Raw genomic sequence first — 26,212 nt, forward strand, 5'->3', positions numbered from 1 at the left:
ACCATCGTCCCGAATCCGTCGCCATCCGTGGCCATCCGTCGCCATCCACCCCCGGGCCCGCGTCCTCCCGCGGCCCCGGGCCGCCCCCGCCCCTGCCGCCATGATGATGATGGCCCTGAGCAAGACCTTCGGGCAGAAGCCCGTCAAGTTCCAGCTGGAGGACGATGGCGAGTTCTACATGATCGGCTCCGAGGTACCGGGTCCGGGGAGTCTCAGGGCCTGGGTTCGAATCCCGCCTCCGCCCCTTGTCAATCAATCAGTCGTATTTATTGAGCGCTTATTGTGTGCAGAGCACTGTACTAAGTCTACTGGGTGACCTTGGGCAAGTCACTTCTCTGGGCCTCAGTGACCTCATCTGGAAAACGGGGGTGAATAATAATGATAATGATGGCGTTTATTAAGCACTTGCTATGTGCAAAGCGCTGTTCTAAGCGCTGGGGAGGTTACAAGGTGATCAGCAGCGTGGCTCAGTGGAAACAGCCCTGGCTTTGAAGTCAGAAGTCGTGGGTTCAAATCCCGGTCCCCCCACTTGTCAGCTGTGTGTCTTTGGGCAAGTCACTTCACTTTTCTGGGCCTCAGTTCCCTCATCTGTAAAATGGGGATTAAGACTGTGAGCCCCCGGAGGGACAACCTGAGCACCTTGTAACCTCCCCAGTGCTTTGCACATAGTAAGCGCTTAATAAATGCCATCATCATTATTATTATTATCAGGTTGTCCCACGGGGTCTCACAGGCTTCATCCCCACAACCTGATCACCTTGTAACCTCCCCAGCGCTTAGAGCAGCGCTTTGCACATAGTAAACGCTTAATAAGTGCCATCATTATTATTATTATTATTACAGATGAGGGAACTGAAGCCCAGTGAAGTGACTTGCCCAAGGCCACACAGCAGACAATAATAATAATGATGGTATTTGTTAAGCACTTACTATGGGCCAAGCACTGTTCTTAGCGCGGGGGGACATACAGGGTCATCAGGTTGTCCCATGGGGGGCTCACATTCTTCATCCCCATTTTGCAGAGGAGGAAACTGAGATACAGAGAAGTGAAGTGACTTGTCCAAGGCCACACAGCAGACAATAATAATAATGATGGTATTTGTTAAGCACTTACTATGGGCCAAGCACTGTTCTAAGCGCTGGGGGAGATACAAGGTAATCAGGTTGTCCCACAGTGTTCATCCCCATTTTACAGAGAAGGGAACTGAAGCCCAGAGAAGTGAAGTGACTTGCCCAAGGCCACAGAGCTGACAAGTGGCCGAGGTGGAATTAGAACTCACGACTTCTGACTCATAAACCCGGGTTCTTACCGCTAAGCCACGCTGCTTCTTAAGGACAAAGCAAGTCCTTAACAATTGCCACAGTTATTATAATTGTGTGAATCCAGCGCTTAGCACAGTGCCTGGCAACTAGTAAGCGCTGAACAAATGCCATTATTATTTGCTTGAATCCAGCACTTCGCACAGTGCCTGGCACCTAGTAAGTGCTTAACAAATGACATTATTATTATTATTTGCTTGAATCCAGTGTTTAGGATGGTGCCTGGCACATAGTAAGGGCTTAACAAATCCCATCATTATTATTATTATTATTATTTGCTCGAATCCAGCGTTTAGCACAGTGCCTGGCACCTAGTAAGTGCTTAACAAATACCATTATTATTTGCTTGAATCCAGCGTTTAGCACAGTGCCTGTCACCTAGTAAGTGCTTAACAAATACCGTTATTATTATTGTTTGGTTGAGTCCAGCATTTAGCACAGTGCCTGGCACCTAGTAAGCGCTGAACAAATGACATTCATTCATTCATTCAGTCGTACTTATTGAGTGCTTACTGTGTGCAGAGCACTGTACTAAGCGCTTGGGAAGTACAAGTTGGCAACATAGACAGTCCCTCCCCAACAATGGGTTCGCAGTCTAGAAGGGGGAGACAGACAACAAAAGGAAGCGCGTGGACAGGTGTCAAGTCATCAGAATAAATAGAAGTAAAGCTAGATGCACATCATTAACAAGATAACTAGAATAGTAATGATGTACTAGTAAAATAAATGGAGTAATAAATCTGTACAAACATATTTACAGGTGCTGTGGGGAGGGAAAGGAGGTAGGTCCGAGGGAGGGGGAGAGGAAGGAGGGGGCTCAGTCTGGGAAGGCCTTCTGGAAGAGGTGAGCTCTCATTCATTCAGTCATATAGTCGTATTTATTGAGCACTTACTGTGTGCAGAGCACTGTACTAAGCGCTTGGGAAGTACAGGTTGGCAACATATAGCGACGGTCCCTACCCAACAGCGAGCTCACAGTCTACAAGGGGGAGACATACAACGGAACAGAACATATTAATAAAATAAAAAGAATAGTAAATATGTACAAGTAAAATAAATAGAGTAATAAATATGTACAAACACATACAGGTGCTGTGAGGAGGGGAAGGAGGTAAGGCGGGGAGATGGGGAGAGGAAGGAGGGGGCTCAGTAAGACATTATTATTATTGGCCTGAATCTAGCATTTAGCACAGTGCCTGGCACCTAGTAAGCACTTTACAAACGCCATTATGATTATTTGCTTGAATCCAGCGCTTAGCACAGTGCCTGACACTTAGCAAGCGCTTAACAAATACTGTTATTATTTTGATGATTATGCCAGGCAGTATGGTCCAGGGCCACAGGAATGATGTGAGGTTTGCAGGGGTGAATAATTATGGCACTGGGATAGATGCAAGATAATCGGGTTAAACACAGTCCACGTCTCCCTCGGGGCTCACAGCCTTCATCCCCATATTGCAGGTGAGGGAACTGAGGCCCAGAGAAGTCAAGCGACTTGCCCAAGGTCGCACAGTAGGCAAGGGGTGGAGCTGGGGTGTGAACCCTGGTTCTTCTGACTCTGAGGCCTGGGCTTTGTCCACTAGGGCCACGCTGATGTGGGGGGACGGCGGGGGGTTGATTTGGGGGGCAGCTCGGGGGTCTGAGGGGATGACGCAGGGGTTGGCTCGTCCTCAGCCCGACAAGAGGCCGCTAGGGCCTTGCCCAGCCCCGGACGTCCAGCACATCTCTTCCTGCCATTTTCTGCTCATGTCATTGTCCTTGTTCTGGTTGGAGGGGTCTTTTCAGTATTTACTATGCCAAGCCCGCTAGCCGTGGCCCATGTGGGGCTCTCGGGCTAAGAAGGAGGGAGGACAGGGATTCTGTACCCGTTTTACACGTGGGAAAACTGAGGAGCAGTTGAGCGAGACGCGGGGATTAAACCTCCCCCAGGCCCGGGTTCTTTCCCAGAGGCTACGCTACTGCTTTTGATGAGGATAGGCAGGTAGGTTCGCTGTTTCCTGGGTTTTGTACCCAAGCGGCCTTGCTCCTGTCATTCATTCATTCAGTCGTATTTATTGAGCGCTTACTGTATTCACAGCACTGTACTAAGCGCTCAGGAAGTACAAATCGGCAACATATAGAGACGGTCCCTAACCAACAACGGGCTCACCGTCTAGAAGGGGGAGTCAGACAACCAAACAAAACAAGTAGACAGGTGTCAATGGCTAGGAAGTGACAGGGGGGACAGGCCAGAATATTGAAGAGAAGCATAAGGCAGCCCCTTTTCCCATCCCTCATCTTCGCCTTTTCTAGAGCTGGTACCATTACTACTAAAATTCACTCATTCGGTCATATTTATTGAGCACTTACTGCATGCAGAGCACTGTACTAAGCGCTTGGAAAGTACATTTCGGCAACAGAGAGACAATCCCTGCCCACAATGGGCTCACAGTCTAGAAGCGGGGAGACAAAGAGCAAAACAAGTAAACAGGCATCACTAGCATCAATATAAATAAATAGAATTAAAGATATACATACATCAGGACAGGTAAACAGGCGTTAATATAAGTATAATATACAGTTTAGTAATTCGGGTGTTTGTTAAGCTCTTACCATGGGCTGGGGTAATAATAATAATAATGATGATGATGATGGTATTTAAGTGCTTACTATATGCCAAGCACTGTTGTAAGCGATGGGGGAGATACAAGGTAATCAGGTTGTCCCACGTGGGTCTCACAGTCTTAGTCCCCATTTTACAGATGAGGTAACTGAGGCGCAGAGAAGTTAAGTGACTTGCCCGAAGTCACACAGCTGGCAAGTGGCAGAGGTGGGATTAGAACCCACAACCTCTGACTCCCAAGCCCAGGCTCTTTCCACTAAGCCGCGCTGCTTCTCAGTAGATACAAGACAATCCAGCTAAACAATCCCCGTCCCACATGGGACTCACAGTCTAAGTAGAGGGAGTAGGATTTAATCCCCGTTTTACAGATGAGGGAACTGAGGCCCAAAGAAGCGAAATGACTTGCCCAAAGTCGTACCGCAGGCATGGCAGAGCCTGGATAAAAGGTCTGGGCTCTTTTCCACTAGGCCATGGTGCTTCACTGCTAATGTTACTACAACTACCGACGTCTGTTACTGGCCTAGTGGCTAGATCGCGGGCCGGAGAGTCAGAGAGACGTGGCTTCTAATGCCAGCTCCACTATTTGCTGTGTGACCTCGGACAAGTCAGTTAACTTCTCTGTGCCTCAGCTCCCTCAACTGTAAAAGGGGGATTGAGACTGTGAGCCCCGTGTAGGACAAGGGACTGTGTCCAACCTGATTAGCTTGTATCTACCCCAGTGCTTAGAACAATGCTTGAGCCATAGTAAGCACTTAATAAGTACCATCATTGCTACTTTTACACCTATTATCGTGCTGAGCACTAGGGCTGATACGGGATAGTCAGATTGGATACGTCCTCTGCCGCACACTGGGCTCGTGCTCGGAGGGGAAAAGTGAGAACAGGTATTTCATCCCCCTTTTTCAGGTGGGGAAACTGAGGCCCAGAGAGGGGAAGTGACTTGCCGAAGGTCACACACCAGGCAAGTGTGTGAACCTGGGCCAATTCCTGGGTTCTTTTCACTAAGCCACACCGCCTGTCTCCAGTGACGCCCTCACCCCAAGGACCTCTCTGGTCCGTTACTAAACGAGAGCGAGTCGGCCCAAATAAACCAGCCCAGGGTGTTGAAACAGCAAGGTCTCCTCTGGCGGGTCACCACCTCAAGCAGTTTGGAACTCCAGACTCTCCGTTGGATGGATTTCTAAAAGCCAGGCTGTATTTGATTCTGTTTGAGCAAATCAGTTATACCTTGCTGGCTGTGGAGTGTCAAAACGGCAGGTAACGAGCCCCTGGCTGCGGTTTATTCCTGCTCCGTGCTCCATGTGGGGTGAAACCCGGCCTCTGAGGATATCGGAAACCATTAAGCCACGGGCTAGGTAGGAGATAAACTGAGGTTTGTAAAAGGTCAGAGCCTCCGTGCAAGTAGCCCCCCCCAGCCGTGTTAGGGGTAGGCTGCTGAGGACAGAGAGCAGAAGGCCACCGGGAATCAGAAATGATCCTCTCACTGTCCCAAGTGAGGAGACTGTAAGCTCATTATGGGCAGGGAATGGGTCCACCAATCCCGCTGCGTTGTACTCTCCGAAAGGCTTAGTACAGCGCTCTGCAAGCACCCAATAAATACCGTCGGTGATGGGAAACAGTTCTGGGGACCGTCCCCTTTATCGACCAGTGGAAGAATTGAACAGCCCGTCCTCGAGAAGAAGAGTCAGGCCCTGAGACGCCTCAGACGGCCGGAGACCCCCGGGGCCCCTGACTCCAGAACGGCCAGCTGACCGGAGTACAGAAACAGGGACTCGGCTGCTCCCTGCCATTCTGGGGAGCGGGAAAATTCCGGCCGGCCCACCTGTCCGAGACGTCACCGTCCCAGACGTCGGGGGTGACGGGATGGCCCCAGCTCCCGGCCTCCGCCGTCCGCTTCCTCCAGCGGGCTAGGAACGACAGCCGTGGGCCCCGGCTCCCTGCCCATGAGCCCTCTCGCTTTACCCCTAGGTGGGCAATTACCTGCGGATGTTCCGAGGTTCTCTATACAAGAGGTACCCCTCACTCTGGAGGAGGCTAGCCACGGTGGAGGAGAGGAAGAAAATAGTTGCTTCGTCACATGGTAAAAAAACAAAACCTAACACTAAGGGTGCGTCTTCACGAGGGTTTGTAGACCTGTTTCAAAACCGCCTCGCTTGTGTCCCCGGCCGAAAGCGCTTGAAGTCCCGAGCGTCTCCACGGCGCGCTTTGGCCACGCCGTTAGCCCGGGGCTCGTGGTTCCTCAGAGGAGTCCCGTCCTTCTAGGGCATCTCTCGGAACGCCGAGGCGGTTTTTAGATGAGGGAGGGGTCCGCGGGCCTGATCCGAGCTCCGGTGGGGCAGAGGAGAGAGGAGCGGTGGGGGGCTGGACGGGGAGATGGACAGTGGTCGCCATGAAGACGCTTTGGGACCTCAAACGTTTTTAGGAGCGCTTCAACCCCTTTCGGTCTGGCTGTGGGCGCGGGTGCCCGGCGAAGCTCGATGCCGTGACGGTGGCTTCCCAATCCACTCCCGGGGCGCTTCGCCAATTCCATCCACCCGACACCTCACGTGGCAGTGGGAGGCGGCGGGGGGGCTGGGTGGAATGCACACTCTTGGGCACGTTGGCATGCGTCCGTCCTCTGCGGGCAGGCTCTGCCCTGCAGGAGACAAACCCCACTGGGCCTCGCCGCACGGGTGCCTGAGAGATCGGGGCGGCTCTACCCGGAGGCCAGAGCCGAGGCGTCTTGTGGGGGGCGGAGGGCGGGGGTCTCGTCTCTCTTTGAGGGGCTGGATATCACAATGGCTGACCGTGGCCGGGTGGGTATGGCGTGAGAGGCAACCAAAGTGCCTTAAAGCTGCCTTGGGTAGAGCTGGCCCAGACCTTCCAGTCAGACCCTGTCCTGAGGCTCTCTGCACGTGTGTGTGTGTGTGTGTGAGTGCACGTGTGTACACGTATGTGAGTTGTGCACGGGTTTGTGCGGTGGAGCGCATCGAGCTCTGATGACTTGTGTGGGTTTTTTGTGCGTGGGTAAGTGTCATGTGTCGGCTAGCCACTGTAACGACTTTAACTGGGGAGTAGGGCTTTTGGCCTGTTCAGAAGCTTTCCGCGCTATTAAAAAAGCAGCCCAGCTCCTTTGGCCTCTCTGAGGATTCCCTGGCTCCGTTCTGCCGGCCCGTCCGTGTCTCGAAAGGCCCGGGGCCCGGTCTGTACGCCGGACCTCCGCCTTCGGGGAAACGGGAGTCGTTCAAGGGCTGCCACGAGTTTTGCCAAATCGTTTATGATCCGTGCCACGCCTCCCCTCCTGTTTTTTAGCCATCGTTGTTTTGGTTTTTTTAAATCCTTATCCCAGGGATGGGAATCAGACATTGCGCGTGGAACGGCTCCTGGGCTTCCTGGAAAGCCCTGCCCCCTCCCTAGTTAAAACCCTGCCTCGAGTTCGGAAGACATGATTCCATATCTCATTTCACCTCTCCATCTTGCTTCACAGCATGGGGTCTCAGCAGTGTCAAACCTCTCCCAAGCGGCCGCTTCCCCCTCGCGAGGCCAGAGGTCCGAATCTCCCTCGCCCCCGCCGAGCGAAGAGCTTCCAGGATCGGGGCCTCCAGCAGACCCCCCCTCCAGACATTCCTGGAAAGAGGGATCCGGGGCGGCCGCTTGGGGGACGGGGAGGGGAGAGGCCTTAGCATCAGGGCCTAGCATGAACACCTTGGTTTGACGCTGGGCTTTCCGCTCCCGGCATGTACCGGGGCCTCCGGGGCGCTTCCGTCTGCTGGCCGGCCGTCTCCGAGCCTAGTCCCCACCCCTCGGGGCCCCAGTAGCTGAAGCCGTGTCTCTCTGATTACAGATCACGGCTACACCACCCTGGCCACCAGCGTGACTCTTTTAAAGGCCTCGGAAGTGGAAGAGATACTGGACGGGAACGATGAGAAATACAAAGCCGTGTCCATCAGCACCGAACCCCCTACCTATCTCAGGTAAACGCACCTTGCGGACGGGGTCCCTCGTGGGCGTTCTGAGGCAGTGGTGCTGATCTTTCGTGATGTCAGAATGAAGTCGGATGCTATACTGTTGTACTGTGCTCTCCCCAGTGCTTAGTACAGTGCTCTGCACTCAGTAAGCGCCCAGTAAATACCAGTGACCCACTGACTGACAGAGCCACCCTTCTGCTGCCTTCCATTGTGCTCCCTGATTCTCAGAGTCCCACAGGCTTTCAACTTTCTCTAGATGCTTTTGAATCATTAGTAATAAGTGATAATAGTGGTATTTAAGCACTTACAGTGGGTCCGGCGCTGTTCTAAACGCCACGGTAGACATTGAAGCGTTGAAGTATGGAAATGACTTGTCCGAGATCACCCAGCAGGCCAGCGGCGGAGCCAGGATTAGAATCCAGGCCCCCTGACTCCCGGGCCTGAGCTCCTTCCACGAGGTCTCGCCGCCTCTCCGAATCGATAAAGAGGAAAGCCAGGCTCTAGGTGAAGAGCAGGCCTTCTTCTGTGGTTGTTGAGTCCCTCGTGACAGCTGAAAGAGATCGTTTCAGAGCAACAGTGATGACGATGGCATTCATTAGGCGCTTACCACGTGCTAGCGTAGGTCCGAGGTTAGGAGTTTGGAGTCCGTGTCCCATGCAGGGCTCGCGGTCTGAGCCCTGTTGTACAGGTGAGGACACTGAGGCCAAGCGACTTGCCCAAGTTCACCCCAGGGGGCCAGTGGTCAAGCTGAGAGTTGAACCTGGGTCTCCTGACTCCTCACCCTTAGGAGATTTTTCAGGGTGGGAAGGGGACAAAAATATATCACGGGCGGGGATGGAGAGGTGGGGCTGAAAATGTGAACCCGTTTGAGAGAGAACTTGAATATCAGAAACCCCAAGAGAGTTTATTATAACTGTTCCGAGTGTCTGGGTTGCATTCCCGATGAGGAAAAAATGGAAACAGGAATCGAACCACGCAGAAAGGAAGAGGCCCGTTGGGGGACGTCCGAAGCTCCCTGCCTCCAAGCCGCTACTGCCCGGATTCCCTCCTGGCTAAAGAGGCAGCGGGCAAAGCTGGTGCTCAGTTTGTGTGCATGACAGCATTCCCTTGGGCTCACGGCTCTGGGGGTGACTATGGAGGTGAAAGTCGGCCCTTCACTTGGAAAGAGACTTGAGTAAACTCCAGGAAGATAATAGTAATAATTGGGCTGTTTGTTAAGCAGTTACAATGTGCTAAGCACAGAATTGTGAACTGGGGGAGAGACAAGGTAATACCCGTCCAGTCCGGGTCACGATCTGGAGTCTGAGTCCAGCAGCCCAGATTTCCCCAGTGGTGAGACCAGAACCCTTCCCCAGCCCTGGCTGGATCCCGGAGTTCCACTTTGCCTCCTGGGGAAATCCAGGATGGGGTTCCCAGGTCCCAGAGTTCACCCTCCTTATGACAGCTGAAACCTCTCTTGAAGGGCCTGTTTTCTACAAGCCACAGGGACTGTCCCGGGAAGAGGCACTGTTCAGAGCTAGACACAGTGCTCAGCCCCCCGAGGGGCTCCCACCCTCAGGATAGAGCTGGGGAGGGGGGTTGATAAGGCTCCAGGAGGAAAGATGAAGCAGGAAAAATACAGACACAACATCAAAGACCAGGACCATGAAAGGAGTTTCAGGTTTCCCCCCAGCTGAGGCCAGCTGTCCCAAAGAGGGTGGTCTCCACTCCAGGCTAAAGGTTTTTTGTTTTTTTTTGTTATTCTTTTTAATATATATATATTAAGTTCTTACTATGTGCCAGGCACTGTTTTAAGCCCTGGGGTGGTTACAAGGTAATTGGGTTGGACACAGTCCCTGTCCCACATAGGGCTCCCAGTCCTAATCCCTCTTTTCCAGATGAGGTCACTGAGAAGTTAAGTGACTTGCCCACGGTCAAATAGCAGACCAACAGCAGAGCCAGGATTAGAACCCGGATCCTTCTGACTCCCAGGCCCGAGCTCTATCCACTAGGCCACACTGCTTCAAGGTTGAGAAGTCCTCACCCTTCCCAAGCCTGAGGTGTGGGGGTGGGGGCCAGCCTCGTAAGAGGGGGCCCAGCTGCTAGGGGACAGGCGTTGGGAGGGAGCTCACCCTCTAGCCTGTAAGCTTGTTGTGGGCAGGGAATGTGTCTACTTATTGTTGTACTCTCCCAAGCACTTAGTACAGTGCTCTGCGCAGAGTAAGCGCTCAGTAAATACAATGGAATGAACGAGGGAGCGGGCGGCCCGGGGCCACCGAAACCCTGGCGGTGCCCCTGGCCTGAATGTGAGATGAACCATCCTGCCTCTTCTCTAGGGAACAGAAAGCCAAGAGGAATAACCAGTGGGTGCCCACCCTGCCTAACAGTTCCCACCACCTGGACGCCGTGCCCTGCTCCACCACCATCAACCGGAACCGCATGGGCAGGGACAAGAAGAGAACCTTCCCCCTCTGGTGAGTGAGACAGTGGCTTGTTGTTCCTGAGGGTATTTCTCCCTCTGCGGCGTGGGCCAGGCGGGCGGTAGGATGGTTCTCAGCCTGAAGATACTAGTAATAATGGTACTTGTTAGCGCTTACCCTGTGCTGAGCACTGGGGGAAGATACAGGTTAATCAGGTTGGACAAAGTCCCTATCCCACATGGGGCTCGCACTCTTAATCCCCTTTTTACAGATGAGATAACTGAGGCCCAGAGAAGTTAAGTGATTCACCCAAGGTCACAGAGCAGACGTGGTGGTGCCGGGATTAGGACCCGGGTCCTTCTGACTCTCGGGTCCGGACTCTATCCACTAAGCCATGTTGCTTCTCTTCTGTGTGCAGAGCACTCTACTTAGCATATGGAAAGAATACGCACATGGGAATTAGACAGAGTTCCTGCCCCTCAAATCTGGAAAAAGAGGGAGGGGGACTGGTGACGACACCCAAGGAAAGCTGAAAAAAAAAAACGTGTTGCCCCTGGGGCTCCCTTTGACCAGCGCAGAACTTGTAAGCTCCCCACAACTACCCCCGGGCACTTCTGGGGATGCCGGTCTCTGTCTCCGCCTCGCCATTCCGGACAGGACTCTGGGTTTCTTTGGGGTTTTGCTGCTTACATACAGGAAAATTATTTCTGCTAACCGTAGACGTAGTATCTAGGCATTTTTATCAGAAAAGTTCCATCGAAGTGATGTTGTCGAACCTTCTTTTCCCTTTCCTGAGGGTTGGCCGCTTACTGGGGCAGAAGAGCCAAATAAAATGAGCCCTTGGTGAGCAACGAGCCTCCCCTTGTACCCAGGATGCCACCCTGGACACCTTCGGAATAACGGTTGCTCACAGGGAAGGGATGACGGGATGGCAGCAGGCAGAGCAGGGGAAGGGGAGGGAAAAGAAAGGACCCCTGAGGGGTCAGTGAGGTGAGGGGCCAGATCTATGGCCTTCTGGGACTCAGAGCCCACCTGCCCCAAGGGGCAGAGAGCCCTGAGTGAGCCACCAGTTGCCAACTGCCTCTTCCCTCATGCCACCCCCAGAGCCAGCCTGGAGATATACCAAGTGTGGTGGTGACACATTGTCCTGTGGGATATTCAGCTGGGGCCCTGCCCAGCTGGCATTATCCCGAGGTCCTCTGCCGACCCCTGGCCAAACCTCAGCCTGTCCGTCCGTTGAAGCGGCGCTTGCTAGAATCCGTTTCCCCCCCCCCCCCCCCCCCACGCGAGAACGCCCCATCTGCTGGAATTCCAGGAGGAGACTGAGACCTGGCCAGCCTCTAACCCGTTGAGGTGGCGGAATCAAAACGGCATTTTGATATCTGAGTTTTGAAACGGTCTCCTGGACCTCAGGGCCCAGTTAAGTCTGAAATGAAGGCAAGAGTCAGCCAAGCGTTCTCGAAGTTCCCTGATCAGTAAAGAGCTGCCACAAGGGCTTCCAGTGGCAGTTGGGGGGCCTACATTTTGGGCTTCCTCTGGCTCAGTCGGTAGTGCTACACTCCCTTCCCTTCCCTCCTTCCGTCCATCTGTCCCTCTGTTCCCTGTGTCCACCCATCCCTCTGCCCCTCCTTGGTAGGGAGCGGTCCACGCCCACCAGTGCTGCTGACAGGTGGGGCTGGTTTGGCCCTCCACGTTCAAATGCCGTTTGGTTCAGACCTGACAGGAGGGGCCCTGCCCCTTTGTTTTCAGCTTTGATGACCACGACCCTGCGGTGATCCACGAGAACGCATCCCAGCCCGAGGTTCTGGTTCCGATCCGGCTGGACATGGAAATCGACGGGCAGAAGCTGAGGGATGCCTTCACCTGGAACATGAACGGTAAGGGCCGTCCGGGATCCAGAACTGCCCGCTGGGCTCGGGCTGGGGAGGGGGCGGTTAAGGGAAAAATGAGAGGCCACCCCCAATTCAGTCCCTCGGGGTGTAGGGGGAAGGTGAGTATTTGGCTGGTGGACGCTGAAAATTGTCTGTTGGGGCTCATGTCAAAGACAAGCCAACGTTTAGCCTTTCTGGACGCTGTGAGTTCGCCCTCCAGGTGAACTACGACACATCAAGGTGAGATTTCACGGGGCAGCTGGGGGCTCAGGTCATAGGGAGGCAGGGCGGCCTGGTGGACAGGGCCTGGGCTTGGGAAGCAGGAGAGAGCGGGTCCTCGTCCCGTCTGTGCCCCTGGCCTGCTCCGGAGTTGACCGTGGTCATGGCCCAGAGCACTTGGGTCCATATCTGTAATTTATTTATATCTAATGTCTGTCTGTCTCCCCCTCTAGACTGTAAGCTCCTTGTGGGCAAGGAATGTGCCTGTTGTATTGTTCTACTGGACTCCCCCAAGCATTTAGTACAGTCCTCTGCACACCATAAGCATTCAGTAAGTACAATCGACTGGCATCGCTTAACCTGTCGGCCCCTCGGTCTTCCCACTTGGAAAATGGGGACCATACCCGCCCCCTCCCTACCTACCTCACAGGGCTGCTGTGAGAACGAGATGATTAGTGATGTCAGAGAGCTTGGGGAAACTAGAAAGTGTTCCACAAATTCAAGATGGGGACCTGCATTCATCCTAACCGCTTCAGGCTAACCGACAGTGGGACTTTGATTGGGAATCAGTTCAGTTGAACGCCTACTGTGTACAGAGCATTGGACTAAGCGCTTAGAAGAGGACAATACAGGCGAGCTGGGAGACAGGATCCTTGCCCCCCAGGAACTTACCATCCAGAGTTGAGTTTTTTCCAGTCCGGTAGAGCTGTGGTCCCAGCCGTGCTCTTCTAGACCGTAAGCTCATTGTGGGCAGGCAGATGTGCCTGTTTATTGTGATACTGTACTCTCCCAAGCGCTTAGAACAGTGTTCTGCACACCGTAAGTGCTTAATAGATACGACTGACTGAATGAAAGTGTTCAAAAGGTTTCAGAAGGCATGTTTTCGTTTTGAGGTTCAGACTCTCAGTTATTTGGAAGATTTTATTGCATCCTTAAGTCTGGGTAGGGCACTGTACTTTCCCCTGCCTGTTTTTTAATCCTCTTTTGTGTGGGGCCCAGCTGACGATCCAGAAGCCCCATGGGCTAGGGGAAAGAGCCCAGGCTCGGGTGACAGGCGACCTGGGTTCTAATTCCGGCTCTGCCCATTGCCTGCTGTGCGGCCTGGGGCTAGTCAGTTAACGTCTCTGGGCCTCAGTTACCTCATTTGTCAAATGGGGATTCGATACCTGGTCTCCCTCTTATTTAGACCGTGGGAAAGGGATTGGTTAGCTTTTATCTACCCTTGCGCTTAACACATAGTAAGCCCTTAACTTATGTAGTAATAATAATTATAATCCAAAACCCTATCACAGTCAAAAAATAAGGGGAGAATGGGCATTTCATCCCCAATTTGCAGAGGGGAAACTGAGGCCCAGAGAAGGAAAGTGACTTGCCCAAGGTTATACAGCAGATGGGTGGCTGGGGAGGGATGAGACCCCACAAGGTTTTTGAGAAGCAGCATGGTTTAGAAGATAGAGCCCAGGTTTGGGAGTCAGAAGGATCAGGGTTCTAATCCTGGTTCCACCACGTGTCTGCTGTGTGACCTTGAACAAGTCGCTTTACTTTTCTGGGCCTCGGTTCCCTCATCTGTAAAATGGGCATGCAGACTGTGAGCCCATGTAGGGCATGGATTGCGTCCGCCCCGATGAGCTTGTTTCCACCCCATCGCTTAATTTGGTGCCTTAGGCGCTTAACAGATATCATCTTAAAAAAACCAAAACAGGGCCACAGTGCTTCTGAAGGTGAAGAATACTGTGGGACATTTATTAATTATGGGATCTGTAAAGCTCTTACACTGAGCCAGGCACTGTACTAAGCAAGTTGGGTTGGACACAATCCCTGTCCCACGGGGGGCTCACGGTCTCAGTCCCCATTTTCCAGATGAGGGAACTGAGGCGGCGAGAAGTGAGGTGACTTGCCCAAGGTCACACAGTAGACAAGAGGCTTAGCTGGAATCAGAACCTCGGACCTTCTGAATGTCAGGCCAGTGCCCTACCCATTACGCCTTGCTGTTTCTCAAGAAGCAGAGAGACCTCGATGAGCTGGGGAGGATCGCTGCCTCCCAAGAGTCCGTGGAGATTGGTGCCTGCTGCCGGGAAGGGGAGAAGGAGGTCGCCTCAACGAGCTTCCAGTCTAACGGAGGAAGGGCGCCTCGTGTAGATGGGATGGAGAGATGGATTTGGGTGGGATTTTTCAGCCTGTGGCAGGCTGGGAGTTTCCTTGCTCCGAGCAGCCCAGGAAGAGAATCCGCCACTCAGTCCCAGGAGGCCCTAGAGGATGGTTGCCACGTGACCTTGGGCAAGTCACTTAACTTCTCTGGGCCTCAGTTGCCTCAACTGACAAATGGGGATTCAATACCTGTCCGTCTCTCCTACTTAGACCGTGAGCCCCATGCGGGACGGGGACTGTGTCCGACCTAATGAATTGGAACCTGCCCCGGCGCTTAGAGCAGCTTTTGCCATAGAGTAAGCACTTAACAAATAAGCGCTTAGTACAGTGCTGTGCACACAGTAAGCGCTCGATAAATAAGGTTGAATGAATGAATTTGGGGGAAAAAAGGGGGGGAACTCTAGCCGTGGGTGGGGGTCCCTAGACTGAAAGGGCCCCAAACAGAGTCTCATGACTTGGCATGAGAAGAGCAGCATTAGAGAAGCAGCGTGGCCCAGTGGAAAAGAGTGTGGGCTTTGGAGTCAGAGGTCATGGGTTCAAATCCCAGCTCCGCCAGTTGTCAGCCGTGTGACTTTGGGCAAGTCACTTCACTTCTCTGGGCCTCAGTGACCTCATCTGTAAAATGGGGATGAAGACTGTGAGCCCCACGTGGGACAGCCTGATCACCTTGTAGCCTCCCCAGCGCTTAGAACAGTGCTTTGCACATAGTAAACGCTTTATAAATGCCATTATTATTATTATAAGCTGCCCCTATCGGGACTGGGTGGTGTACTGAGCGCTTAGTACAGCACTCTGCACACAGCAGGCGCTCTGTAAATACCGATGGTGATGACTGTGGCATCTCTCCCGCCGCCAGAGAAGCTGATGACCCCCGAGATGTTCTCGGAGATCCTCTGCGACGACCTGGATCTGAACCCGCTGACCTTCGTCCCCGCCATCGCCTCCGCCATCCGACAGCAGATCGAGTCGTACCCGATGGACAGCATCTTAGAAGACCAGTCCGACCAGCGAGTTATTATTAAGGTGAGGAGCGGGGCCTGGCCTGGAACCCCCGCCCTCCGAACCCTGGTTTCTCTCTCTCTCTCTCTCTGCCCTGGGTTTGGCTCTGGCTGTCAAATTGGGGTGGGGGTGAGAAGCATGGGGAAGGCTCAATCCATCAAGCAGCCGTACTTATTGAGCACCACGCTGACCCGCGCTGGGGAAGCAGCTAGAGCCCCTCCTTGGGTGTCGGAAGGTCATGGATTCTAATCCCGGGCTCCGCTACTTGTCAGCTGCATGGCCATGGGCAAATCACTTTTCTGGGCCTCAGTTACCTCATCTGCAAAATGGGGATTAAGATTGTGACCCCCATGTGGAAGCCCCCTCCTTCCTCTCCCCCTCCCCATCCCCCCTGCCTTACCTCCTTCCCCTCCCCACAGCACCTGTATATATGTTTGTACGTATTTATTACTCTATTTGTACATATTTATTCTATTTATTTTATTGTGTTAATATGTTTTGTTTTGTTGTCTGTCTCACCCTTCTAGACTGTGAGCCCGCTGTTGGGTAGGGACCGTCTCTATATGTTGCCAATTTGTACTTCCCAAGCGCTTAGTACAGTGCTCTGCACACAGTAAGCGCTCAATAAATACGATTGGGTGAATGAATGAATGAACAGGGACTGTGTCCAACTGGATCACTTTGTATCTCCCCCAGCGCTTAGTACAGGGCTTGACCCATAATTATTATTACTAGTCCTTGTCTCACATGGGGCTCACGGTCTTTATCCCCATTTTCCAGGTGAGGTAACTGAGGCCCAGAGAAGTGAAGTGACTTGCCCAAGGTCACACAGCAGGCAGGCGGCAGAGATGGGATTAGAACCCAGGTCCTTCTGACTCTTGGGTCCATCCTGTACCCACTAGGTCACACTGCTTCTCCCCCACTACCCAAGGATTAGTTTCCTTCTTGGTTGGGAAAGCTTAGCTCCTGTCTCTTTATGTGGGACAGGGACCGTGTCCCACCCAATTACCTTGGATCTCCCCCAGCGTGTAAGCGCTTAACAAATACCACAAAATAAATAGTAGTATAATCTAGCCAGGGAGACACGCTAAAGTCAGTTACAGATAGAGGGAAGAAAGAAAGGAAGAAAGTTGGCTCCACCAACTGTCAGCCGGGTGACTTTGGGCAAGTCACTTCACTTCTCTGTGCCTCAGTGACCTCATCTGTAAAATGGGGATTGACTGTGAGCCCCCCCGTGGGACAACTGTGTGACTTTGGGCAAGTCACTTCACTTCTCTGTGCCTCAGTGACCTCACCTGTAAAATGGGGATTGACTGTGAGCCCTCCCGTGGGACAACCCGATCACCTTGTAGCCTCCCCAGCACTTAGAACAGTGCTTTGCACATAGTAAGTGCTTAATAAATGCCATTATTATTATTATTATTAAAGAAATGGGGATCTTTTTCTGTGCTGATTGCTCGAGTCGTAGGGAACTGTCGGGTGGGAAATAATAATGATAGTATTTGTTAAGCGCTTACTATGTGTCAAGCACTGTTCTCCGTGCTGGGGTAGAAAGACATCATCATCATCATCAATCGTATTTATTGAGCGCTTACTGTGTGCAGAGCACTGTACTAAGCGCTTGGGAAGTACAAATTGGCAACATACAGAGACAGTCCCTACCCAACAGTGGGCTCACAGTCTAAAAGGGGGAGACAGAGAACAAAACCAAACATACTAACAAAATAAAATAAATAGAATAGATATGTACAAGTAAAATAAATAGAGTAATAAATATGAACATACATATATACAGGTGCTGTGGGGAAGGGAAGGAGGTAAGATGGGGGGGATGGAGAGGGGGAGAGTCAGACGTGGACAGTCCAAACCAAACCAAACTGAACCCAGTGGGAAAGCAAAGTTTGGGTCCCGGGGGTTTCCCCAGCTCCTTCCCCTGCCCCCAAGGCTGAGGATTTGGGCAGAGCCACAGGCTTCCTGGGATGCTCCGCCCAGATTCTACCCCTCTGCAATCTCTGGGCCGGGGGACGGGGAGGGGAGAGGGGGGGTCCCACTGTGGTGGTCGCCCCACTCCTCTGCAAGTGTCGAAAGGGGCTGGGGGAGGACTGGGATGGGGAGCACGGGCCCTTGCCAACCCTGACTGGCTCTGGTTCTGTGCACAGCTGAACATCCACGTGGGCAACATCTCTCTGGTTGACCAGTTTGAGTGGGACATGTCCGAGAAGGAGAACTCTCCGGAGAAGTTCGCCCTGAAGCTGTGCTCGGAGCTGGGCCTGGGCGGGGAGTTCGTCACCACCATCGCCTACAGCATCCGCGGCCAGCTCAGCTGGCACCAGAAGACTTACGCTTTCAGGTACCACCCGGGCCCGACTCCCCTCGGGATCAGGCCGCGGCTGCCCTGGCACGGCCTCCCGGAGGGGTGGGCGGGGAATTCCGTCGCGGCCGGGACTTCAGCCCGGGAAGGCGGGATCCTCTTCCTGGGTCGTGCAGAAGAGGCATGGGTGGGATCAGAGGAGGGAGGGGAGGCGGACACGGAGGCCCCAGTGCCCACATTTCGCACATAATAATAATGGTATTCGTTAAGCGCTTACTATGTGCCAGGCACTCTCTCCTAAGCGCTGGGGTGGACACAAGCAGTTTAGGTTGGACATAGTCCCTGTCCCGCAGAGGGCTCATGGTCTTAAACCCCATTTTATAGATGAGGGAACTGAAGCCGAGAGAAGTCAAGGGACTTGCCCAAGGCCACGCAGCAGAGAAGTGGTGGGGCCAGGGTAATAATATGATAATAACTGTGGCCCCACCTCCCACGTTTGACACCTAATAATAATTGTGGTATTTGTTAAGCACTTACTCTGTGCCAGGTACTGTATTAAGCTCTGGGGTAGGTTCAAGATAATTGGGCCGAACCCAGTCCCTGTCCCACATGGGGCTCACAGTCTTAATCCCCATTTTACAGATGAGGGAAGTGAGGCCCAGAGGAGTGAAGTGGCTTGCCCGAGTTCACACAGCAGACAAGCGGTGGAGCTGGGATGAGAACCCAGCCTAGTAGACTCCTCTATCTACTAGGCCATGATGCCCCCCAGCTGGGGCCAGAGTCCAGTGTGGCCAGCCCCCCTCCGTCCGTAGGGTGGCCGCTCCAGGGACAGAGGGAGGTGGAGGTGGAGTTGGGGGGAGCAAGGGAAGGGGGCTGCTCTAAATTCGGGGTCACCAGGCTGGGGAAGCAATGGGGCTCAGTGGAAAGAGTCTGGGCCAGAGAGGCAGCGGGCATCAGTGATCCGGGCGGGGCGACACCCTGGCGACTCCAGAGAGAGAAGCAGCGTGGCTCAGTGGAAAGAACCCGGGCTTGGGAGTCAGAGGTCAGGGGTTCTAATCCCGGCTCCGCCACCTGTCAGCTGTGTGACTTTAGGCAAGTCACTTCACTTCTCTGTGCCTCAGTCACCTCATCTGCAAAAGGGGGGTTAAAACCGTGAGCCCCAAGTGGGACAATCTGATCACCTTGTGGCCCCCCAGCACTTAGAACAGTGCTTTGCACATAGTAAGCGCTTAACGAATACCATTATTATTATTAAGGGCCCAGCCGGTCCTGGGAGGCGGGCCCCATCCAAAGGCAAGGGCACAGGGCAGATTGGTGGCTTATTTGGAGCAGGTGAGAAAGCAGGAGCCCTGGTGGGCACCGGGCACCCTTCCCGCCACCCGGACCCTCCCTCACGTTCTCGGGGCTTGCAGCGTTTCAGAGGAGCAGGCGAGAGCCGGAGAAGGGGGGCTGGCCGGTTGGGATTTACTGTCAGGGTTGCCGCGTCTGCCCGGCTCTGGCTGTACCGCTGAGGGAACGCGTTCCCGACCCCCGGGATGAGCGTGCCGGCCGGCCCGGGGCTAGCCGGAAACCGGGCCTCGTCCGCGGCCGAGCTGGCTGGAGGGGTCAGATCGAGCCCTGGTCGTTGGCCTCGCGGGCGGGGAGCTCAGTTGAGCGGTAAGTGGGCAAAAGTTGGACGTTGCCACGGCCTCTGGCCTCATTCGTTCGTTCAGTCGTATTTATTGAGCGCTTACTGTGTGCAGAGCACTGTACTAAGCGCTTGGGAAGTACAAGTTGGCAACATATAGAGACGGTCCCTACCCAACAGTGGGCTCACAGTCTAGAAGGTCGCCTCCCGCCAGGTGACTGAGGTGAGCGGGCAGTCATCACCCCCTCCTTCCACACTGCTGCTGCTAGCGGAGTCTTTCCAGGCTCTGCTCTGGTCGGACTCTTTCTCTTGAGCAGTTGAAATCGGCTTCGATCCCCTTCCTCCGGCCACCCCTTACCAGGGGGACGGGGCCGGTGAGGGGAGGGATTTGGTGGGCGCCTGTCGGAGTGCTAGGCTTTGACTTGGTGCCCTCTCCAACCTTCAGGGCGGGTCATAGCAACAGTAGTCAGGGCGGTACTTGTCCGGCGCTTACCATCATCATCAATCGTATTTATTGAGCGCTTACTGTGTGCAGAGCACTGTACTAAGCGCTTGGGAAGTACAAATTGGCAACATATAGAGACAGTCCCTACCCAACAGTGGGCTCGCCATGTGCTAAGAACTGGGGTAGATCCAGGTAATCGGGTCAGGCACCGTCCCGGCCCCACGGACACCCCGGGAAGCAAAGTGTCTTGTCCGAGGTCACACACAGCGGGCCGGGGGCAGAGCTGGAATCGGAATGGAGAAGCAGTGTGGCCTAGTGGAAAAAGCGTGGTCAGAGGACCCGGGTTCTAATCCTGACTCTGCCAAATACTCTGTGTCCGTTTTCCAGTTTTCCCTCCCCTGTGAAGCCCCACGCGGGACAGGGGCTGTAACCAACTAATTAACCTGTATCTTCCTCAGTACTTAGAGTGTGTGACACACAGTAAGTGCCAAACAGATACCGTAAATGAAAACCCCTCAGGTACTCCGACTCCCAGAGTCCCTCGGTTGCCCCTGCTAGAAACAGCACACCAGCGCTTAGAACAGTGCTTTGCACATAGTAGGCGCTTAATAAATGCCATCATTATTAATCCTGGGGAGCGGTGATGGGAGTTGAGCACAGCCAGAGAGCAAGCTCCATAGCTCCTCACCTCTGTGGGTTGGGGGGATCCCCGCCCCTACCCCCATGGGATGCAGAGGGCCGACAAAACCACTGGGGAAACCCCCCTCAGGGAACCCGAGGGTGGGTCCACCTTCCCCACATCACAATAATAATAATGATGACATTTATTAAGTGCTTACTATGTGCAAAGCGCCGTTCTGAGCGCTGGGGAGGTTGCAAGGTGATCAGGTTGTCCCACAGGGGGCTCAAGGTCTTCATCCCCATTTGGCAGATGAGGTCACTGAGGCCCAGGGAAGTGAAGTGACTTGCCCAGTCACAGAGCTGACGATTGGCAGGGCCGGGATTTGAACCCTTGACCTCTGACTCCAAAGCCCGGGCTCTTTCCACTGAGCCACGCTACTTCTCAATAACGCTGGTATTTGTGAAGCGCTTACTGTGCGCCCAGCACTGTTCTAAACACCGGGCTAATAGGGTTGTATGCAGACCCCGTCCCACGTGGGGCTCACGGTCTTCATCCCCATTTTACAGATGAGGGAACTGAGGCCCCCATCACGTCTGGCACCAGACCTCCCCCGGCCCCAGCCGCCTCTCGGTCTCTGGGCCGGATCCAAAGTCCCCCCTGGGGAGCCGGGCAGGTCGGTAACACCAGCCCCGGGGCAGGCGGGGGGTCCGTCCTGGCCCGCCCCCACTCAGACCGATTCCCGATGGACAAACAACCTGGAGCGGGAAACCTCCGGGAGCCAAGGGGGGAGAAAAGAAAAACAAAGTGGGCTCACAAGCTCTCATTCGGGCCAAGGAAGGAAAAGGAAACGGGACACATTCGGTGCCGACTCGGCTCTTCTGTCTCTCCTCCTCTGGCTGATGGGACGAGGGTCCTGCGATGGGCAAGTTCTTGCCCTGGCAAACCCGTCGGAGATGCCAACCAGGCGGGCACCGGGTGGGGGGGGAGGGTCTTGGCCCGAGCAGGCTGGCAGGGGGCCGGAGGAAGCAGGAGGGCCGCGGGGGTGAGGGGAGGGGGGGGGGATCACATGCCTCTTCATCATCCGAGGCCGAGGCGCTGGCCGGCCTCCATTTCCCAAAGCCCCCGGGGGATTCTGGTTTGTCAGTCAGCATCGTCCGTGCCAGACCCCCCTGGCCCATCCGATCCCAGCCCACCCCCCGAGGTCTACCAGGCGAAGCGGTCCGGCCTGGTGGAGAGAGCCAGGGAATCAGAAGGGCCTGGGTTCTAATTCCAGCTCTGCCGCTCATCTGCTGTGGGAGCTTGGGCAGGTCATTCATCATCATCATCATCAATCGTATTTATTGAGCGCTTACTGTGTGCCGAGCACTGTACTAAGCGCTTGGGAAGTACAAGTTGGCAACATCTAGAGACAGTCCCTACCCAACAGTGGGCTCACAGTCTAAAAGGGGGAGACAGAGAACAAAACCAAACATACCAACAAAATAAAATAAATAGAATAGCTATGTACAAGTAAAATAAATAGAGTAACAAATATGTACAACATATACATATATACAGGTGCTGTGGGGAAGGGAAGGAGGTAAGATGGGGGGTGGAGAGGGGGACGAGGGGGAGAGGAAGGAAGGGGCTCAGTCTGGGAAGGCCTCCTGGAGGAGGTGAGCTCTCAGCAGGGCCTTGAAGGGAGGAAGAGAGCGAGCTTGGCGGATGGGCAGAGGGAGGGCATTCCAGGCCAGGGGGAGGACGTGGGCCGGGGGTCAGTGGCAGGACAGGCGAGAACGAGGTACGGTATGGTTCATTCATTCAATCATATTTATTGAGCGCTTACTGTGTGCAGAGCACCGTATTAAGCACTTGAGAAGTACAAGTTAGTAATGTATAGAGACGGTCCCTACCCAACAATGGGCTCACACTTCCCCTGGGCCTCATCACTTCCCTCATCTATAAAATAGGAGTTAGGACTGTGAGCCCCCGTGCAGAACAGGGACTTACCTCGTACCGTCCCCTGCGCTTACTACAGTTCTGGCACATAATGATTGTGGTATTTAAGTGCTTACTATGTTCCAGGCACTGTAGTCAGCGCCCGGAATGGTTCAAGACTTAAATAGGAAGCGCTTAACAAATACCATAGTTGTCGCTGGCCAAGTAGATAGAGCTTGGGTCTGGACGTCAGAAGGTCATGGGTTCTAATCCCACTCCTCCAGTTGTCTGCTGTGTGGCCTGGGGCAAGCCACTTCACTTCTCTGGGCCTCAGTTCCCTCATCTGTAAAACAGGGGTGAAGACTGTGAGCCCCCCGTGGGACAACCTGATCACCTTGTAACCTCCCCGGTGCTTAGAACAGTGCTTTGCACATAGTAAGCGCTTAATAAATGCCATCATTATTATTATTATCATCTATGGAGCGCTTGTTGTGTGCAGAGCGCTGTAGTACACGCTTGGGAGAGGGCACTGTAGAAGATGGAGGAAGTGCCAGGCCTGGCGGGGAAGCAGCGTGGCTTAGTGGTAAGAGCCCGGCCTTAGGAGTTAGAGGACGCAGATTCTAATCCGACTCCACCCCTCGTCCGCTGTATGACCCTGGGCAAACCACTTAACTTCTGTGCCTCAGTTCCCTCATCTGTAAAATGGGGATTAAAAGCGTGAGTCCCACGTGGGACAACCAGATCAGCCTGTCTCCACCCCAGCACTTAGAACAGTGCTTGACACATAGGTAGCGCTTAACAAATACCATCATTATTATCATTATTATTAGAAGCCCATTCAGAGTCAGGGGAAGAGGAGCAGGAAGAGCGGGGCTGCTAATTCAGGCGGATTTTACTCTCCCAAGCGCTTACTGCGGTGCTCTGCACATAGTAAGTGCTCGATAAATACCACTGATTGATTGATTGCGTACCCTCTTGGGGCAGCGCAAATGGAGAGAGAGACACGCTCTCTGCCCACCCTCCGGGGCAGGCCCCCAGCCCCGGTGTGCTCCGGGAGTGGCTTTGGGCCCCCCACCCACCGACTCCTCATGTCCCCGCCTGCCTTCCCACAGCGAGAACCCCCTGCCCACGGTGGAGATCGCCATCCGCAACACGGGAGACGCCGACCAGTGGTGCCCCCTGCTCGAAACCCTGACGGACGCCGAGATGGAGAAGAAGATCAGAGACCAAGACCGAAACACAAGGTGCCGTCTCCGTCCGTCCGTCTGTCTGTCTGCCCGCCCAACACGGATGCCCCATTTCTGGCGGGCTCGGGGGGGTCGGTGGGTGTCTGCACCAGCTCCCCTCTGCCCGGGCAGTGACCACTTGTTCCGTTTCGGAGCTAGAAAGGAGCTCCTCTTCGTGCTGAAGGGATTTCTGAGCAGCAGACCCCCAGGGGCTCTTGGCTGCCTGGCCCTTCAGACCTGCCAGCTGCTCTCCCCCCAACCCGGGCCACGTTTCGGGGGGTTGAGGCCCTGGAGATGGGGTTCTCCAATCCAATATCTCCCCCTTGCCCACCCGGATATCCCCTTCCTCCCCCGTCACGGTCAGGGGAGGGAGGGGGCGGCTAGGGGTCCGCCCACTCCCTGAGCAGTCAGGGAGTGAGTGACTGGTGCCAGGGGGCCGGGGGTGGGACACCGGCTCCAGGCCGGGAACCGGAGGCGTGACTCAGTTTCCCTCCGTGTGAACACCGGGGCAGCAGCGCTCCAGGAGGGGTTGGAGAAAGGGAGGGGCTGCTTTCATTCATTGAAAATTCAGTCCAATATTCAGAGAAATTATCCGGGCAGAAGCTGGGGGTTGGGCCTCAGTGGCCCGGCCCGGGCTCCCCGTTGCCCTGTCAGCTCAGCCAGAATCAATCGATCGTATTTATTGAGCGCTTACTGTGTGCAGAGCACTGTACTAAGCGCTTGGGAAGTACAAGTTGGCAACGTCTAGAGACGGTCCCTACCCAGCAGTGGGCTCACAGTCTAGAAGGGGGAGACAGAGAACAAAACGAAACATATTAACAAAATACAAAACATATTAACAAAGTAATCGACCTGCCCCTTCTATCTAGAAGTCCCTGGCGGGAAGGTGGCCGGGGCAGAAGTGCTAGAGTAATAGGTCCAGCCATCGTATTTAGTGTGCTCTTACTGGATGCAGAGCACTGTATTAAGCACCGGGGCGAGTCCGGTACAACAGCTCCCTGCCCACAACAAGCTTACAGTCTAGAGGTAGGGAGGGTCTCATTTCCCCCCAAACCCGTCTGCGCTGCTCCGGCAAAAGCAGGGAGAGAGAGTATAATAATGGGATTTAAACGCTTACTATGTGTCAAGCACTGTTCTAAGCGCTGGGGTAGATACAAGCTAATCAAGTTGGACATAGTCCCTTGTCCCACATGGGGCTCACGGTCTTCGTCCCCCTTTTACAGAGGAGGGAACTGAGGCCCAGAGAAGTGAAGTGACTTGCCCCGGGCGACCCAGCAGTGGCAGAGCCAGGGTTAGAACACAGATCCTTCCGACTCCGAAGCCCACGCTGTGTCCGCTAGGCCACGCACAGACCTGTTCCCAGTGGGGAGCCCACCAGTGTGGACCGTCACCCCCAGCACACCCGTCTCTGGTTCTGGGTGTCCTCACCCCCTTGTTTCCGCTTCCCTTCGCAGGCGCATGCGGCGTCTGGCCAACACGGCTCCCGCCTGGTAACCAGCCGGCCTCCGCCCCCCGGCCTCCTCTCGCCCGGCCTCCGCCACCCACCGTGCTTCCGTGACGCCCGAGACCAAGTCGCCGTCCGCTGGTTCTTCTGCGAAAGCAGAGAGGCGAGGGAGTATCCTGGAAGGAACGGAGTTTGGCAGGGAGGAGAGGAACCTTTTTATTCGACTTTCACCCCCCCCCCAACCCCACGGGCTTACTACAGTCCCTTTTCCCACCCGCCCCCCTGCCTGACCCCGGCTCCTCGGGGTGGGTGACAGTGTTTGTGTTTGTGTCGGGTGAAGCAGTGCAACTGGGGGCCAAGTCTTTGTGTGTGGGGAAGGAGGGGGGAAGCGGGGTTGGATTGTACATTTTTTTTTTTTTTTTTGTATAGGTGCCCGGGGCACAGCTAGAAATACTTTTTTGAATAAAAGCACCTCGTATTCAGTGAGAACTGGTGGGTTGTGGGGTGAATTGGGGCAGGGCCTGGGGTCGCACACTCGGGGGTCGGGAGGCCGGCCTGGGTCCCCCCAGGGGCGAGCCTGCCCCATAGGGCTTCCCCCCCCGCCCTGCCTTCCCGGCTGGGAAATTAATAATAATAATGGCATTTATTAAGCGCTTACTATGTGCAAAGCACTGTTCTAAGCGCTGGGGAGGTTACAAGGTGATCAGGTTGTCCCATGGGGGGCTCACGGTATTAATCCCCACTTTACAGGCGAGGGAACTGAGGCCCAGAGAAGTGAAGTGAGTTGCCCAGAGTCACACAGCTGACAAGTGGAGGACCTGGGATTTGAACCCGTGACCTCTGACTCCAAAGCCCGAGCTCTTTCCACTGAGCCACGCTGCTCAGTGGCACCAACTTAAGTTCTTCCCCGGGCAAGGAGGGTGAGCACTGGGCCGAGTGTGTGGGAGCATCTGGTCGTTATCAGATACGGTTCCTCCAGCACGGAGCAGCTGGGTCAGTTCAAGTTCCCCACGGGGGGTGTTTAGGACAGAGCCTCCTGTTGCAGGCGTATGCAGGTTGAAGAGACTTCCAACTCCCCCAACCCACCCTAGGGAGACAGCTGGGGTTTTCTGGGC

The 26,212-nt window shown here is 54.4% G+C and overlaps 1 protein-coding gene across 2 annotated transcripts; it reads left to right on the forward strand.

Moving 5' to 3' along the window:
• Window positions 1–5: 5 nt before the first annotated feature.
• SMARCB1 (SWI/SNF related, matrix associated, actin dependent regulator of chromatin, subfamily b, member 1) lies at window positions 6–25,586 on the forward strand. Of its 2 annotated transcripts, none has more exons than XM_038763692.1 (9): window positions 6–193; window positions 5,891–6,029; window positions 7,746–7,875; window positions 10,185–10,322; window positions 12,018–12,145; window positions 15,363–15,529; window positions 17,665–17,855; window positions 23,540–23,671; window positions 25,108–25,586. In XM_038763692.1, the coding sequence occupies exons 1-9, from the start codon at window positions 101–103 to the stop codon at window positions 25,145–25,147; spliced, it is 1,158 nt and encodes a 385-aa protein (XP_038619620.1). In that variant the 5' UTR covers window positions 6–100; the 3' UTR covers window positions 25,148–25,586. The 2 variants fall into 2 exon arrangements, with proteins under 2 accessions (XP_038619620.1, XP_038619621.1); XM_038763693.1 differs by having other exon boundaries at window positions 5,891–6,002.
• Window positions 25,587–26,212: the final 626 nt, after the last annotated feature.

The sequence above is a fragment of the Tachyglossus aculeatus genome, chromosome 21 (genome assembly GCF_015852505.1).
Source record: "Tachyglossus aculeatus isolate mTacAcu1 chromosome 21, mTacAcu1.pri, whole genome shotgun sequence".
NCBI lineage: Eukaryota > Metazoa > Chordata > Mammalia > Monotremata > Tachyglossidae > Tachyglossus > Tachyglossus aculeatus.